This window comes from Marmota monax, unplaced genomic scaffold (genome assembly GCF_021218885.2).
Source record: "Marmota monax isolate L192 unplaced genomic scaffold, Marmota_monax_Labrador192_F-V1.1 WCK01_AAM20220418_F8-fsc00238, whole genome shotgun sequence".
NCBI classification, from domain to species: Eukaryota; Metazoa; Chordata; class Mammalia; order Rodentia; family Sciuridae; genus Marmota; species Marmota monax.
In genome coordinates this window covers 1,695,226-1,712,161 of record NW_026693175.1, presented here as the reverse complement: position 1 = coordinate 1,712,161, position 16,936 = coordinate 1,695,226, and the positions used below count along the sequence as shown (strand labels likewise).

The following is a 16,936-nucleotide window of genomic DNA, read 5'->3' as shown; positions in this document are numbered from 1 at the left end:
TTACCAGCACATGTAGCAAGCACTATAATCAGGGTCTGAGGCACATAGACCCACAAAATGTAGGGCCTGGCTTCAAGACATTGACCATTTAAAGGAGATTATGGGCCAGGTGAGGTAGCACACACCTGTTATTACAGGGACATGGGAGACTGAGGCAGGAGGATTGCAAGTTCAAGGCCAGCCTCAGCAATTTAGACAGGCCCTAAGCAACCTAGCAAGACTCTGTTTCAAAATTTAAAAGAAAATTAAAAAGGGATGGGTATATAGCTCAGTTGATAGAGTGCTTGCCTTGCATGCACAGGTCCTGGGTGCGATCCCAGCACCACAAAGAAAGGGGAAGCTAAGGATGTGGCTCAGTGTTTAGCGCCCCAGATTCAAACCCTAGTACTGCAAATAAATAAATAATAAAGGGGATTATGGAAAAGCATGTAAAGATGGTTAAAGAGAGTAGGAGACAAAGAGAAAATCTTATCCAGGTGAGAATGAGGAACCAGGGCAATCTTCCAAAGAAGGGTAGAGGAAGAAGAAAGGGGAAATCAGAACTGGAGGAGACCAGCATACGCCCAAGGACCCAGAGAGGTGGACATGGAGAGACAGCAGGACACATAGAGCACACAACTGTTTCCTTCACTAGTCTGGTCCCAGGCCTTTCATGTCCAGTGACTCGTGTGCATTGGAAAGAGATTCTACTAGCAAGACGTTTGAATGCTTGGAATTGCCACGTTCCCCTAGCGCCCTGTGAGGTGGGAACTAGTGCCTTTTGGAAGATAAGAAATGGAGGTCCTGAGAAGAAATGTGGCTAAGAGCTCCTACTGAAGACACAGCATCATCTCCTCCATAGGAACCACCACTCATGTGCCCAAGGCTTCACGAGGGCCCTCATGCAGCACCGTCTGTGAGAACAAACCTGGGAAACAGCTCCCCTCCAAGGAGAATGGCTGGGGAATGAAGACCGTGCGTTCACAGGATGGAATGCCGCTAAACTGGAAAGTGGAGGCAAATTCCAGAGGAATAAGCAGGATGTATAATAACATTTAGGTAAAATTCTAAGTCATGCAAAGCAATATTCCATATATATGCCGTAAAATTATGAAACAATGCGTGTGAATGAGAAATGCTGGATTTAGGAAAAAGAGTTCATTAGGAAGTAGGGTCCCAAGGGAGTGAGGCCCCAGGTTTGGTCCCAAGCGGTGCAAAAAATACAACAAAATAAGATAGCATGCTTGCTTCTATTCTTACCTCTCTCTCTGGAGAGAGCATTACAGGAGGAGGGAGCAAATAAAAAAGTTTAGTAACACAGTAGTGGAGTATTTGTAGTAATCATAAAAGTTTAATGTTGTAGAATCATAAGGTGAGTGCTGGGTGGGGCTTGAGGGCAGTGGGAGAGAATAAGATCAGGGCGTGCACAGAAGCTGACAGAACTCAGTCTAACTTTTCCCCACTGACAATGGAGAGCCAATTATGACTTCTTTATTGAATCCTCAGCAGCAACATGAGCATCCACTGTAGCTGCTGAAATCAAAAGAAGGCAGATCTTAGCGTGTTTCAATCAAAAGAGGCAAGACGTGAAACAGGCAGTATCAGTGTGACAGAAATGCACCGGTCACCAGGGGAACTTTTTTTGCGCAGCCTATCAGGAAAAACGCCAATCAAGGAGAAAATGGGTGGAACTAAATAAATCACAGCTACTTGCGACTGCGCAGACGGTTAACCCCGCGTTAAGTGAAACAAGTCCCAGGATGCTTCACACAGGGACAAGTAGCCTTACGAGTTGACAAAAGCAACCTAACATAGATGTGACCACATACGTGTGTACGACAGAGAGGAGAGAGGCGGTGATGACTGCAAACAGGGGTGCTGCTTTGGATACAGCCTCGTGCTGTGCACTACACACGTACTCGTGCGTGTGCTGCACGTCTATGCTCAAAGCCTGAAAAAGAGCGGGGAGAGAGGTCACTTAGGGTGCCCTGAAGACAACAGTCCCGACCGAGGATTGCGCCTCCTCTACGTTGGGTATTAAAGTGCATAATAAGGAAGAAGGGGAGCGCGCACGCGATGCGTCGTGCAGGTGGAAGGCACGCGCGCTCCCGGGTCTCCAGTCTCAGCAGCTGTCCCTTCCTCCAATGGCAAGGCGGAACCACAGCCCAGAGGCCAAGTGCCAGCTGAGCCCGCACGCGCTCGCAGGGGGCGGGGCACGCGGGAGGGCGTGGCGCGGGGGCCGCCGAGAGCTGGACAGCTCAGGGGATCAGGCAAGCTGAAAGGCGTGGCGCAGAGACCACAGACAGCGGGGCGGTGCAGGCGGCGGTGCACGCATGAGGGCGTGGCGCGGGGGACTGCCGATTGCAGAGCCGCGCAGAGGGCGGGGCACGTGGGAGGGCGTGGCGCAGGGGGGGCTGCCAAGAGCGGGGCCGCGCAGGCGCCAGAGCGCGCTAGGCCGCCATGGCGCCGGCGCCGCCCAGTCAGCCACCGGTGGTGGCGGCGACTTCCCCTCTGGGGACCGGGTCTCCGCCTCTTGCTCCCGGCCCGCCTGCTCCGGGCTGCGGCGGCGTCCCCGCCTCTCCGCCACCCGCTCCGCAGCCCGGCCGCGGCGCTGGCGGGGCGAGGGCCGCAGTTGTCGAGGCCGCCCCGCCTCCGAGAAGGTGAGTTCCTGCCGGGCGGCGGCGGCCGCCTCGGCCCTCGCCCTGCCTCGCCGCCCGCGGCCCGGAAGGCGCCATGCCGCGGCGCAGGGGTCGGAGGGCGGGCCCAGCCCCGTCCCGACGCCGCCTGCGCCTCGGCGCGCTCCTGCGGGGCCGCGGTGGAGCTGGACGCCGGGCGGGGCGGGCCGAGCGGGACGGGTCTGCCTCGGGAGCCCGGCGTCCCGGGCGCTGGGCGGGAGAGGTGGGCACGCCTGTCTGCAGGGCGCTGGTGCTCGTGCAGGCAGGGCCCCGTGTCCCCGGCTCGATCCCCCCTCGGAGACCGGCCCTGCTGACCAGTCCAGAGGAGTGGCTCGCAGGCCCCGGACACACCTCCCAGAAGGACCGAGGAGCAGTTCGCAGGGGCGGTCGGGGTGCGCCCCGGGACAGCAGGCCTGTCCTGGGGCGGCGGCTAGAGCAGAGAACCCAGCGCTTCTGCAGGGACCCAGCCTCAGCTGTTAGAGGCCTGGGCTCAGTGGAGGGGCGCTCGCCTGGCACCTGTGCGTACCTGGATCTGATCCTCAGCAATGCATATAATTAAATAAAATAAAGGTCCATCATCAACTACAAAATATATTCAAAAAAATGTCTTTTACAGGGATCTGGAGAGTTTTTACAGTTATCACCAACATGTTTCCTGTAACACACAGTTTCTTGCCCGTCCCGGTGTAAGAGACTTGGGTTCCTCCAAGTACCCTCCACGGCGGACAGTCCGCCTACAGGCGGCCGGGATAGGCTGCAAAACGTCCACAGGTGATTTCAGGGAGGGGTGCTTGCTGGGTTACCCTAAGTCACTTTCTTTATGCAGAGTAAAAGATAATGGAGTTCATATTAAAGAGTGATTAGGACCCTTTTACCAGGAGTGACACCATAAATGTAATAACTATAAAAATACTTTATTGTGATGTGTATATTTTGTGTGCTATTCCATAATCTTACTTATTTCACTTTGGAGAAATGACCAAGGAATAAAATAACTCTGAAAACATTTTTATAAGCAGTGAATTATAAATTCCATTCCCTATATATATGCTAATTAGAATTCCATTACAATCAAATGAGTGTCTTCAGTCAGCCTGAATTAGTGTCATTGTTCTGATTTGAAACAACAACAACAAAAAATCAAGAAACATCAGATTTTATCACTTCGTCCCCTCAGAAAGGTGATTGAGCCACTGAGGTGCATCCCAGTCTTTTTTACTTTATTGGAGGCAGTCTAAGTTGCCCAGGCTGGCCGTACCCTTCTCAAGCTGGAGGTCACAGGCATCTGCTGCCATGCCTGGCTGAAATATATATTTTTTTCTTTTACACCAAAACTTCCTGTCAGTGTGTCTGAACAGCTTATGGGTGTCAGGAGAGATGCAAGTCAGTGTGGCTTCATGGCCAACCCATAAGACGTGCAAACAGCACTTCACGGAAAATTAACTTTTTGCCAAACGTGGCATTTGGGTGTTTGTTTTGGTTTTTGCAGTGACTTTAAATGTGTGCAGAAAACATTAATAGGTGTCAGTCCATGTGGTGCCAACAGTCACCTTTCTGAACCACTTCAGGGTGGTAAATGAGAGCACTGGAGTAGGAGTCTTGATTTGTCCCAGGCCCTGGTGCTAGTCTCTCCACTCACTCTATGGCCCTGAGTAAGTCCCCAGTTCTTTGAACTTGACTTTGTCATCTCTTGAGTGGGGCAGCTGGACTAGCCCAGTGGTTCTCAACCAAGGGTCATTTTACCACCTACCCACCCTTGTCCCCAAGAGGATATTGGGTAATGTCTGGAGACATTTGCTTGTCGCACCACTGGGCAGGGAGGGGCATAGTGAGTGAGGGCAGGTACTAAGGGCATCTTTTTACTGTGGACCAGAAATGCCACAAACATCCTAAAAGTACACTGGACAACCTACACACAGCACAAGATCATCTTACTGAGAATGTCAGTGGTGTGCACTACAGGAGCCTGCACTGTCCAGACTTTGACACCAACAGCTGAGCAGCTCCACCCGACACACTCTCCTCAGTGGTTGTGTGCTAAACAGTGACTCATTAAACACGAAACTCGCCTGTGACCCCGTCAGACCTGCAGACTGATGAACTCGCCTGAGTCAGGGTGGAGGTCCTTCCTGTGGACTTGAAAAGCAAAATATAATTGTTACCTAAAAATACATCTTGTCACCTTTATTTCAAGTTAATATCCTTTATTAGCCACTTGACATAACATATCTAATATGGTAATATTAGATATGTTATATTTTTTAAAACACTATTGGGACTCAATATTTAAAGTTTAAAAAATACATTGCCAGCCCTTTTTATTTTTATACTATGAGATAGGGTCTCTATAAGTTGCTGAGGGTGACTCTGAACTTGTGATTGTCCTGCCTTCTGAGTCACCAGGATTACAGGCTTGTGCCACAAGCCCAGCTTATATTTTTATTTTACATAGTTATAAAAGCTTATTATTTCACATAGTTATAAATAGTTGCCAGCTATGATCATAGATAAACAAGAAGAGGAAAACAAGATACTTAATAATATCTTTTTTTTAAAAGAACTTGTTAGAAGAGTCCTCCAAATGTTATCAAAGAATTATCCTGTTCCCAGTTATTAAAATATCTTTCTCACTTTCAGAATCCTAATAGTACCATTAAAACTGACTTGACGCCCATAGTCACAGCTACCCAGAAAGTTGAGGCAGGCAGATCACTTGGTCCCAAGAGTTCAAAGCCAGCCTGGGCGACATAGATCCTATCTCAAGGGGGTGGGAGATCACATCACCATGGACAATTCTTTATGAATTCTGAATCCTGACGTTCTAATCAAGCACAGTGGCACATACCTGTAATCCCAACAGTAGGAGGATCTTGAGTTTGAGGCTAGCCTCAGCAACTTAGCAAGATCCTGTGACAAAATAAATGGGGAAAGAAAAAAAAGGACTAAAGCTGCAGCTCAGTTCTAAAGCACCCCAGGGCTCAAGCCCGGAACCAAAAGGAGGAAAGAGAAGTATATAAACCTACGTCGTTACGTTTTTTGTCTTGTTACTTTAAAACCAAGTGCAACTATATAATTTAAAACAACTCAAAACTAATTAAGAGAACTCATCAAGTTCTTCCTAAATTGGTTCTGATTTACAATTATTATCTTGAGCACATATTTTTAAGCAAACCCTTTAAAATCTATACACTGGTACTGAAATTAAGCTTAGTTTGAATATATACAGTATAATGTAAATACTTCAGGAGATTTAGTTTACAAGGTCATATTTTTTTTGCAAAAATTAGCATAATACAGGCATATCTGAAGCAAAATTTAAATATTCTCCCCTATCCTATTCCCATTAAATTTAGTGTGTACCTTTTTAGATTTTTTTTTTTCTTTATCAGTACAGGGGACTGAACCTAGAGGTGTTCTAACAGTGAGCTACGTCCCCAGTGCTTATTACTTTGAGACAGGGTCTTGGAGCTCGGCCTCGGCTTCCTGAGTGCTGGGATTATAGGGGCGCACCCTTACACAGCCTTCAGGTTTTCTCTGCACAGTTTTAGCTAGCACATAGATTGGATTGTCAAATCAGGCTCACGTGAGTCAGTAATAAAAGCCAGGATTAAGGTTTAGTGATTATTTAAAGAATACAGGCAATTGGGAGATTCCAGTGAATCAGAAGAGCATGTGGTACGTGAAAGCTCTCTCTCCAGGCTGTGTCCCCTAGTTGGTCCTGTGTCCCTGACCCAGGATAATAGATAAGGGTTTTAAGTGAGTTTCACTTCACGCGGTGGATTGTGAATCAGCTTCTTGTAGTATGGCTTACATGATGTTATTCACAAAACAGTGCCTCATCAATTTTGGATTTATTTACTGCCAGTGACTCTTTGCCAGGGACATCTTACTAATGGGACTCAGAGAGGGGGTTTCTTCCTCCTAGCAACTACCATTAAGCTCTTTTTCCCCCATTATTTTTTTATTGGTGCTTTATAGTTTCACATAATGGAGGGATTTGTTGTTAAATATTCTTAGTTGCTGTGATCAGGCTCTTAATTCCAGGGCCCAGGAGACCTGGAGGCTAGGAATTCCCGTGTCTAGGTGCCAGCCTCTGTCGAAGACCTTCTTACTACACCATTCCAGGGCAGAGGGCAGCCATGTGTGACCCCCTGTATAACTGGTATCAATCTCTTGTGAAGGAGAAGCCCTCCTGACCTCAAACCTCCCTTTAGGCCCCTGCCTCCCAACACGGTTGCTTTGGGAATTAAGTTTTTCACACATTTTAGGGGAACATGTTAAGACCATAGTAGATCCTAATTATAAACTGGCAAACTTCTGTAAAATAAATTTAAACTGTTAGGAACTTTATATTGAAGTTCAGTTCTCAGTATTATTGTAGTCGTTTTGGGATAAATTACTTATTATGAGGAAAAAATGTTTCGCACATGTTCTAGAAGTTATATGTAAGTATAGCTTAAAGGGGCTTGAGGAGCCTACTCAATGAGATTTGTGTGGGTACATTTACAGCAACTGTGGGGAGGACATTAGTGCTGTGGGGTCATCTTGGAGTATCTACAGGGGATTGGACCTCCCCAAATAGAGCAAAATCCACAGTCCTTCAACTGTGTCCGATAAAATGCCATAGTGTCTACACACAGCCCACACACGTCCTTCAGTGCTGTAAGTCACCTCTAGATGCTCATATACCAGATACACGTAGATGCTTGTAATCAGTGGCGATACTGTATTGTTTAGGAAATAACGACAAGAAAAAAAGGTCTGTACGTGTTCGGATAGACATTCAAACACATCCAACCATGGTTGGTTGGGTCCGAGGATGTGGACCCACAGACATGGAGGGCCTGCTGCAGCTGAAGTCAGCAGCACCATAAAGTGGGCTACATTTCTTGTGATTGCTCTAAAACAAAACACCAGGATGATCTCTTACCCACTCTTCAATATCGGTGTTCCAGATCACGTCCCAGAAGTCCAGGTCCCACAGTGCCCCTTAACCTTTCCTTCAGAGCAGTATTCTGAACCAAATCAAAATGTGTCCGTATTAGAGATTTACTAAATGTTTTCACATTAAAATTGCTGTTCTAATGAGCACAAGAAGCTATTGCTGTCACCTGAAAGCACTTGGGAAATGAAGATTTGGGATGGTTCATGAAATGATGCTACTAGCTGAAGGTCAGAAACATTGCCTTAGGTGTTTAATCTGATCCTGTCTTTGCCTCCCTTTACTTCCTCTATAGGGACCACGTTAAATGAACAAAGACTGAACTGTCACAGATACTTTTTTATAAAAGGCCTCCGTGGACTATTGCTTCAGTCTGACTGATAAACAAGTTCCTATGATGAGGTAAGTCGAACATAAAGAGAACAGGACCTCCAGAAGCTTAAATGGAGCAGGGAACTTCAGAGTGTCATCTGTTTGACCCTTACAAGAACCCTATGAAGGAGGTGCCCCTGTCCTCTTGACAGATGGTGGGACTGGCTCAAGAGTGACTTACCCCTTTGGAATTAGGGTTTAAACTCAAGTCTTTGTAACTCCAAAATTCATTTGCTTTCCCCATGTCTTCCACTGGATCCAGAAAGCCCCTGAATCCTTAGTTCTTATAGTATCATAAAGCTTGAGCAGGAACCTATTAATCTGGATCAAGGCCCAAAGAGGCTTCCCTTGTAGTAGTTGAAGGTTATGAATATGATATGTAGCAGTCTCACCCTTGACCTAGGCTTTTGTGTGTGTTTGTTTGTTTGTTTAGAATTTTTAGTCTTAGAATATAAGAGTGTTAAAAACACAAGGTAAACATTTACTAGTCAGTCAGGCACAGTGGCACACATCTGTAATCCCAGCAACTTGGGAGGCTGAGGCAGGAGGATCACAAGTTCCAGGCCAGCCTCAGCAACTTAGCAAGACACTGTCTCAAAAACTAAAAATGGCTGAGGAAGTGGCTCAGTGGTAAAGCATCCCTGGGTTTAATCCCCAGTAACCAAAAAAAAAAAAAAAAAAACACAAAATCCATTGGCCCTACTTTCTTAGTTTATAGCCAAAGAAACTGAGACCCAGAAGAGAGGGATTCTCCTTAACTAGTCATGGGCATGACAGAGCCTGCAGGTGAGATGCGATCCTGCCCGTGCCCATTCCCTTTGTGGGTGGGGCTCCCAGTGGAGTCTTCCCTGTGTGGGGATCTCCTGGAGAAAGGGCCGTCTTGTACTCTCCTGCTTTGCCTGGCACAGGAAGCCATCTTTCCCACGCTGACCCTTTCATTCTCCTAAGACCGGACAAGCTGTTGGATCTCTTAGGTCTGGTACCTGCAGACCAGGAGGACACATTTACTGACCTGAAGCACAAAGCCAGCTTTGCAGCTCTGAGGAGCGGCTCTATTTTCACCCACCGGTGAGCTTGTAGAAACTGCGGTTTAGTTCACGTAAGGCTGAGATAGAGCACCATGATTGCAGGCACGTCTTGGCCTGGGATGGAGTGGACTCGGGTCTCCGCTCTCCTATGAATTGTTACCTCTCTGTTCTCTCAACCTGCAGAGTGGGGTTGATGATCTGTGTGTTGCCATAGTTGTGAGTATGTCTAGTCTGATCCTTTCCCCACAACGAAAGCCAGGACTGTTGAAGACATGACCACAAGATTCTACAACTATAAAGTAACAGTCAATATAGGAAGGCGTGTAAATACAAGACAATAAAAACCACTCGCAGCTGTACTCTGAAAATGTTTGCATCTCCTTCTCCCTATATCAACGCTTTAGTTACATGGTCAATTTAAACTAATTTGGAGATTTGCCCTGGCTTGAACCTCTAGAGGCCTCTTCATCCTCCTACTTACGGGAGGTTGGAGGTAGGTAGTGCCAGGCAGCTGCAACAGCTCCATGACGTACGTCGTGGAGAGGACCAGATTGGTCCTTGGGGCACTGGCTCCCCTCCCCATGCCCAGGATACTGAGCTCTGCCCAGGTGTCTCGTTCCAGCAGCAGGAGGGAGGAGCTCTGCTACAGCCCTGCAGGGCCTTGAGCTTTCTTTCAGAATTTATTCAGATGACCGAATCTTTAAGAGTGGCCAGGAAATGTCATCTTCTAACTAGACATATTGCCTAAGGTTTGTTACTAAGGAAGGGCAAAGTATTTTGAGAAGCAGCTAGTCATTTCTCATAAGTAGGAACATAGCTAGGTACAGTGACACATGCCTGTGATCTCAGTGACTTAGAAGCTGAGGCTGGAGGATCACAAGTTTAGGGCTAGCCTGGGCAACTTAACAAGACCCTGTGTTGAAGTAAAAAATTATAAAGACTTGGGGATATAGCCAGTGGTAAAAACCCCCTGGTTCAAGAAACAAAAACCAATAGAAACATAAAAATGAATGACTTCTAAAGCTGGCCATGGGCACAAACTTATAGTCCCCACTACGTGGGAGGCTGAGGCAGGAGGATCTCTTGAGATCAAGAGTTCGGTCCAGCCTAGGTAACATAGCAAGTCTATGTCTCTCTTTTTTTTTTTTTTTGGAGGGGGGAACCAGGGATTGAACTCCAGGGCACTCAACCACTGAGCCACATCCCCAGCTCTATTTTGTATTTTGTTTAGAGACAGGGTCTCACTGAGTTGCTTAGCACTCGATTTTGTTAAGGCTGGTTTTGAACTCACGATCCTCCTGTCTCAGCCTCCTGAGCTCCTCGGATCACAAGCATGCACCACTACACCCGGCTAAGACTCTGTCTCAATAAAAAAGAGGGGATGGGGTTGTGGCTTGCCTAGCATGTGTGAAGCACTGGGTTAGACCCTCAGCATTACATACAAATAAATAAAAGGTATTGTGTTTTAAAAAAAGAGAGAAAGAAAGAAAAAGAAGGAAAGAAAGAAAGAAAACCGACTGACTTCTAAATTGGAGGACTCTTTCTCCCCTTCCCCCTCCCCCAGTACTACGGTACTCTATACTGAGCTTGGCTCTTTTTATTGTTTGAGACAGGATCTGCTAAATTGGGCAGGCTAGACTCAAATTTTCAATTCTCTTGCCTCAGCCTCCTTAGTCACTGGGATTACAGGTATGTGCCACAACACCTAGCTTGAATTATTTAATTTTTTAAAATTTTTTAATTATAGATGGACACAATGTCTTTATTTTACTTTATATCATGCTGAGGATCAAACCCAGTGCCTCACGAACGCCAGGTGGTCGCTCTACTTGTGAGCCACAACCCCACCCTAATTTTTTTTTTTAATTGAACCCAGGGGCACTCCACCACTGAGCCACATCCCCAGCTCTATTTTGTATTTTATTTAGAGACAGGGACTCACTGAGTTACTTAGGGCCTCACTAAGTTGCTGAGGCTGATTTTGAACTCACAATCCTGCCTCAGCCTCCCAAGCTGCCGGGATTACAGGCGTGTGACATCTCGCCTGGCTCCAAATTATTTAATCTTTATAACAAGATTGTGCTTTGTTCCAGGTGAGCAAGAATAAGAGTATTATACAATACAGAGTTGTAATCTTCTGCATCATGTTTTTTAGCTCACAGATTCTTGCACAGCCTCACTATTTGAAGAAAGTTCATTCTGAAAATCTGAAGCAGTTAATGGGTAAATATGATCAGTTATCTCCACCAGGTTCTCAGCCTGAGAAGGGTAAGCTTTTGTTCACCTCATCATCCTCATCTGTGCCCTCTGCAGTGTTTGGGGACCAGCTTCTTTCACTTAGTATAGCATCCTCCTGTTCCTCTACGACATATTATGTATCAGTACTGCATTCCTTTTTATCGTTGAATAATATTCCATTGTATGAATGTACCACATTTTGTTTTAGTTGATGGAAATTGGGATTGTTCCCACTTTGTATCACTGATAGTATTTATTCCATTATACAAGTCGTAACACCATTTAGCTTATCCATTCACCTATTAATGACATTTTCTTTCTTTCTGGAGCTGTTACAAATGAAATTACTGTAAACATTGATGTCCAAGCCTTTGTGTAGACATAGATCTCCTTTTCTTTGGAGTAGATATCTAGGAGTGATATACACTGGATCATTTGGTAAATGTATGTGTGACTTCTTAAGAAACTGCCTGTGATGGTTTGGATGTGAGGTGTCCCCCCAAAGCTCATGTGTGAGACAATGCAAAGAGGCTTAGAGGATCATGAGAGTCTTACCTAGTCAGTGAACTACTCCCTGATGGGATGAGCTGTGTGGTAGGGTGTGGCTGGGAAGGTGGGAGATGGGAGGTGGGCGTGCCCTTGGGGTATATTTTTGCACCTGGTGAGTGGAGTCTCTGCTTCCTGACATAATTCCTGAGCCCCTTCCTCCGCCACACTCTTGCAGCCTCACCTTGTGCCCTGAGGAAGGAGCCAGCTGTCTGTGGACTGAGACCTCTGAAAACGTGAGCCCCCAATTACACTTTTTCTCCTTAAAATTGCTCTTGCCAGGTCTTTTGGTCACAGCAACCAAAAAGCTGACTGAAGCTCTGCCAGACAAGTGAGTTGCGGTAGCCACGCCTGTGGTCCCAATGGACCAGGCTGAAGCAGGAGGATCACAAGTTCAAGGCCTGCCTGGGCAACTTAATCCTGTCTCGAAATATAAAATAAAAAGGACTTGGGGGGCTGGGGCTGGGGCTGAGCAGTAGAGCACTCACCTAGCATGTTCGAGGCCCTGGGTCTGATCCTCGGCACCACACAAAAATAAATAAAATAAAGATATTGTTTATCTACTACAACTGAAAAATAAATTTTAAAAAAAGGACTGCAAGATTATGTAGCTCTGTGGTAGAACACCTGTGGGCTTAGCCCCAATGCCTGATTTCAAAGTGGTGGTGCCCTTTTCTACCCCTCAGCCCCTCCCAGGAGCTCCAGCTGTCCACTCTCATGAGAGGGGGACTCCAGTCTTCACTTCAGGCCATCTTTACTTCAGGCCTCCTGGAGGGTGGGGATGGCTCCCTGTGGTTTCACTTCACGTTTCCTTTTTCTTTCCTTTTTTTTTTTTTTTAATAATACTAGGGATTGAACTGAGGGATATGTGCTTTACCACTGGACTACATCACTAGCCCTTTTTAGTGTTTGAGACAGAGTCTTGCTAAGTTGCTTAGTGCCTCACCAAGTTGCTGAGGCTAGCCTCAAACTTGTGATCCTCCTGCCTCAGCCTCCCAAGTCCCTGGGATTACAGGCGTGGGCCACTGCGCCAGCTTAGTTCACATTTTCTTTTTATTTTTTTTTCCTGTGTTTTTTATTGGTGCATTATAGTGGTTCATAATGGTGGGGTTTGTCTTTACATAGTTTACATTTTCTTGATGATAATGATCTTCAACATCTTTTCATGTGTTTATTGGCCATTTCTATTTATTCTTTTCAGAAATATTTCTTAAAATATTTTGCCTATATTTAACCATTTGTTATTTTATTATTATCCTAGTCAGAATTTTTGTGCTATTTACATGGAATAGGAGCTGATTTTTGTAACTCATCCAATTGGGTTTCATTTAGATAAAAGTGGATTTCATTGGCAAGAGAAGAGCTGGTCAGCAGTGACTCTAGAGTGCTGTGCGGCTTGTTCTTGTGAAAGGGGAAACGCAGCTCTGCACAGGTTTGCTGCTGCCTCCTGCCTTACAGGTGAAACCTCACCGATAGCACCCAGGGCATTATCATTCCCTAGTGCACTTTCTGCTGTATTGGTACTTAATCAGGGCTTGAGGTAGGAGAAGAGAGAGAATCAGCAATCCTGTTGCTTGTCCCCTCTCCCCTGCAAAAAGAATCTGACAAGCAAGCAGAAACAGCATGAATTACACACAGCCAAGCAGGCCTGAGATGCAGCTACCTGGAGGCCAGGGCAGGAGACCACAGGGTGGGGCCGCCTGCAGCCTGGTGAACCCTGTCTCAGTGAAAACAGACTAGGGCTGGGCACGTGGCTCAGTGTGAGAACGCCTGCCTCCTCGCCTGCTCAGGCCCTGTGCTCCATCGCCAGGACCACAGACAATCCCCTCCTACGTTCCTCCTGACACTCTCTACACCAGGTATCCCCAAGTGCCGTCTACTCGGTTTCCTCCCTCAGCCCTCACATCAGTACTTTGAGAGAACAAACCAGAAGGTATTCTAGAATGCTTTTCCCACCAATCAGAAGTAACGGAATGAAACCATAGCGCTGGGCAGGAGAAACAGAACTCTGTTCCCTCATATGCCTTCATGCCCTATACCCGAGTAGTTTTCGTCTTAGAGCTGAATTTCTGATTTCCAGCATCCCCAAACTGTTTCACAAACATCCTTTTATTTTATTTTCATATATAATTTTTTTTAAATTTGTACTGATTAGTCATCCTTTTATTATTAAGCCTTACAGTACGTAGTCAGGTGAGTATGTGTGTTTATTTTGTTTGAGTAAACTGAACATGTTAAAGATCAGACTACTTCTCAGTGGTTCTAGGAGTTTTCTGAGGAAACACATACAGGAAACTGATTAATAGAGCTTCAGAAACTATCTAACCCTTCAGAGGGGGCCACCACTCGTGGTTCTTCCCTACACGCCCGTATGTGTGTCTTCATCTCAGTCCTGTGACAGGTCCCCTGTCAGCCCCCTCTGCCTCTTCCTTCCATGATGGAGAGGGTGAAGGTCCCCCTGAGTGGCCTGGGAGGTATGTGACCATGCTGATGCCACTTTTTGGCCTATATTGTCATAACGTTTAACATTTATGATGAAGTTTTAATTTGTTTAGGCTTCTTTGTTTTTCAAAGCTCTTTTCAAGAGCAAAGGAAATATTCAGAACAAAATTATCTAGTAAGGATTTTCTTCCATCTCCTCTACAGAGAATCCCTTTTTGCCAACCTAATGAAGCATTCAAAGTCATATGACTCTTTTCAAGATGAGCTTGAAGATTACATTAAAGTGCAGAAAGCCAGAGGCTTAGAGCCCAAGACTTGTTTCAGGAAGATGAGAGAGGGCTACCTGGAAACCTGTGGGCACAGAGAGGAGGTTGACTCCAGAGCCAGGTACAGAATGTCTGACCAGAGACCACCACCTGGACTTGTCCAGACCCACCCAAGATCATGCAGTACTCCACAGACAGCGGACGGCCAGTTACCTCAGTGCCTGCCAGCTCAGGACGGCAGGCTGAGACCAGAGTCCCTGAGCGTTTCTCAGCTCCCCAAGGACTGCTTCTTAGGGACACCGGTGCCCAGGAACCTTAGTCAGCGAGAGTACAATTGTGGCTCTTATGACTTGGAGTCCAGTGTTCACAGGCACCTCTCTTCAGGAAAGAGCCCCAGCACCCGTCCAGCCAGCCACAAGCAGGCACATCAGAAGAGGAAAAGGCACCCCGAGGAGGGCGGAGAGGAGGCAGAGGAGGAGCAGCCCAAGCACCGGAGGAAAAGAGGTTCTGAGGAACTGGGTTTGGGCAGACACAGGAGCATCCGAAGAAAGAAAGCAAAGGTGGAGACGGAAACCACGCAGGTCAGTGCAGGAAAGCCCAAGAGCCGGAAGGAGAGAAAGAGCCGAGCGGCGGCCTCGAGGAAAGAGGGCCGCAAGCACAGAAAAGCCAGCAAGGACCAAGGCCAGGAGAGGACCGAGGAGGAAATGCTCTGGGACCAGTCCATCCTCGGGTTCTGAAGCAAGCGCCGGCGCTGGTCCTCCCGGGTGGCGCTGAAGACAGGGTTGCGGAGCTGGTTATGGTGCGGGTATGCACAGGGCTTCCCTGTTAGATTCCTACGAGGCCACAGACGTGCAGCATTTCATGTGCTTGCTCCCCAACGGGGAGTCACCCTTTCTCCTTTTCTAAAAGCACTATTATGTTGTTCTTACCCGATGGGTTTCTCTTTAGGAGAGTGACTCTGCTTTTATTCATCAAACTGCTAGGATGGGATTATTTCCCTTGGGAGATCATTTATTTTAAATTTGAGGATGAATAGACTTTGCAGAATCTGTTTCTTGGTTGGGATTGTTTTAGTTTTGAGTGGGATTTTTTTAAGTTGATTGATTTTTTCTCTATGCAGCAATTTAGATTTTTTTCCTTTGTTAGCTCTAATGGCATTATATTTTCTAGGTTGGAAAGTGGAAAATAAATATAATAATAGTAAGATAATGTTTCATATAGTTTTAAAAGTTTTGAAGAGTCTCAATAAAAAATCAGTTTATATTCTGGAAATGTTTATAATAAAGTGTTCTAATTTCTACACGTTGTTCTGTGTCAGTGGTCTGTTCCCCTCAGTGATGAGTTTCCTTGGCGAGTGGAAGAGCAAAATAACAACAAGACAGTTTGTACGTAAGCAGCCAGATCTTTGGGGTGGGACACTTCAGAGTTGTGGAAGGTCTTTATCTCCTGTACCAAGCATATTCATATTTGAACTCAGTTTTCAGAGGAGAAATGTGTGACTAATTTTCCAGATAGTTGACCCCGAAGAGATGGGAATGTTTAAGAGGTGAAATGCCATTCACTCCCCCATCCTGACAACGCTGTGGGGGACATCAGCAGACACCAAGTGCTGGGGAGCCTTCCGAATGGCTCAGGTCCAGTAGGCAGCACCTGATGAACAGTCCACACTGCAAGTATCATGAAGGTCCTTTGTGAATGGGATTAAATCATGGAAATTGGGCAGGGGAAGGCTATATACATGATGCTGATGATCTTGAGGAAGCCCTGTGGTTTGTGCAATCTTTTTAAAAAATTTTAGGATAGGGAAAAAAAATGTTTGTAGGACGGAAACATTGCCCTAAAATATGAAGGGAGGCCTTGTTCTCCACCCCGTTCAGCATACACGGGGCTATCAGTGGTGCCGCTGTGGCTGAAGCTGAGATTTCTTCGGGCAGCTCTCTCTCCTCTTCTGCCCCTTCAAGGGTAGCACTTCCCAAGAGCAGAACCTAAGCTGACTGGGAGATGGGGGAGAGAAATTCTGGCTAGATTTGAAGGGAAGTGTCAAAACTGGAGTTTTTGTCGTAACACACATGAACCAAGACTGAGAGCACCAGGCCTGAGGGGTGCCAGGAAGGAACCTGGGACAGTGGGCTTGGGCTGTCTCCACCCCAGGCTGCGCACTACCTGAGGAGGCCAGGCAGTCCACATGGGACGGGCTGTAGCTGGGTGGCATCGGATCTGTGGGTGGGAACAGGCCTTGGGAAGACGTGTCACTAGGGGTCAGCTCCCACTGGAAGGTGAGGGAGCAGGAGTGTGTCCCCCGCAGAGGTACTACCGTACCCAGAAGGCCATAGACGGGCATATTTCTGGGTGAGGACAGAAGGAGTCTGGAGCCGAGCTGGGAAGAGCAGAGGTGTCCACAAGGCTGTGTTATGGAACTTGGATTTGTCCTGCATTAGACATTGAAGG

At 46.7% G+C, this 16,936-nt stretch overlaps 1 protein-coding gene across 6 annotated transcripts; it reads left to right on the top strand.

Annotated features, from left to right (window-relative positions):
- Positions 1-2,468: 2,468 nt before the first annotated feature.
- Krcc1 (lysine rich coiled-coil 1) lies at positions 2,469-15,788 on the top strand. Of its 6 annotated transcripts, XM_046455911.2 has the most exons (6): positions 2,469-2,639; positions 3,271-3,425; positions 7,892-7,998; positions 11,152-11,264; positions 11,959-12,016; positions 14,427-15,788. In XM_046455911.2, the coding sequence occupies exons 3-6, from the start codon at positions 7,991-7,993 to the stop codon at positions 15,223-15,225; spliced, it is 978 nt and encodes a 325-aa protein (XP_046311867.1). In that variant the 5' UTR covers positions 2,469-2,639; positions 3,271-3,425; positions 7,892-7,990; the 3' UTR covers positions 15,226-15,788. The 6 variants fall into 6 exon arrangements, with proteins under 6 accessions (XP_046311867.1, XP_046311869.1, XP_046311866.1 ...); XM_046455913.2 differs by lacking the exon at positions 3,271-3,425 and having other exon boundaries at positions 11,152-11,219; XM_046455910.2 differs by lacking the exon at positions 3,271-3,425.
- Positions 15,789-16,936: the final 1,148 nt, after the last annotated feature.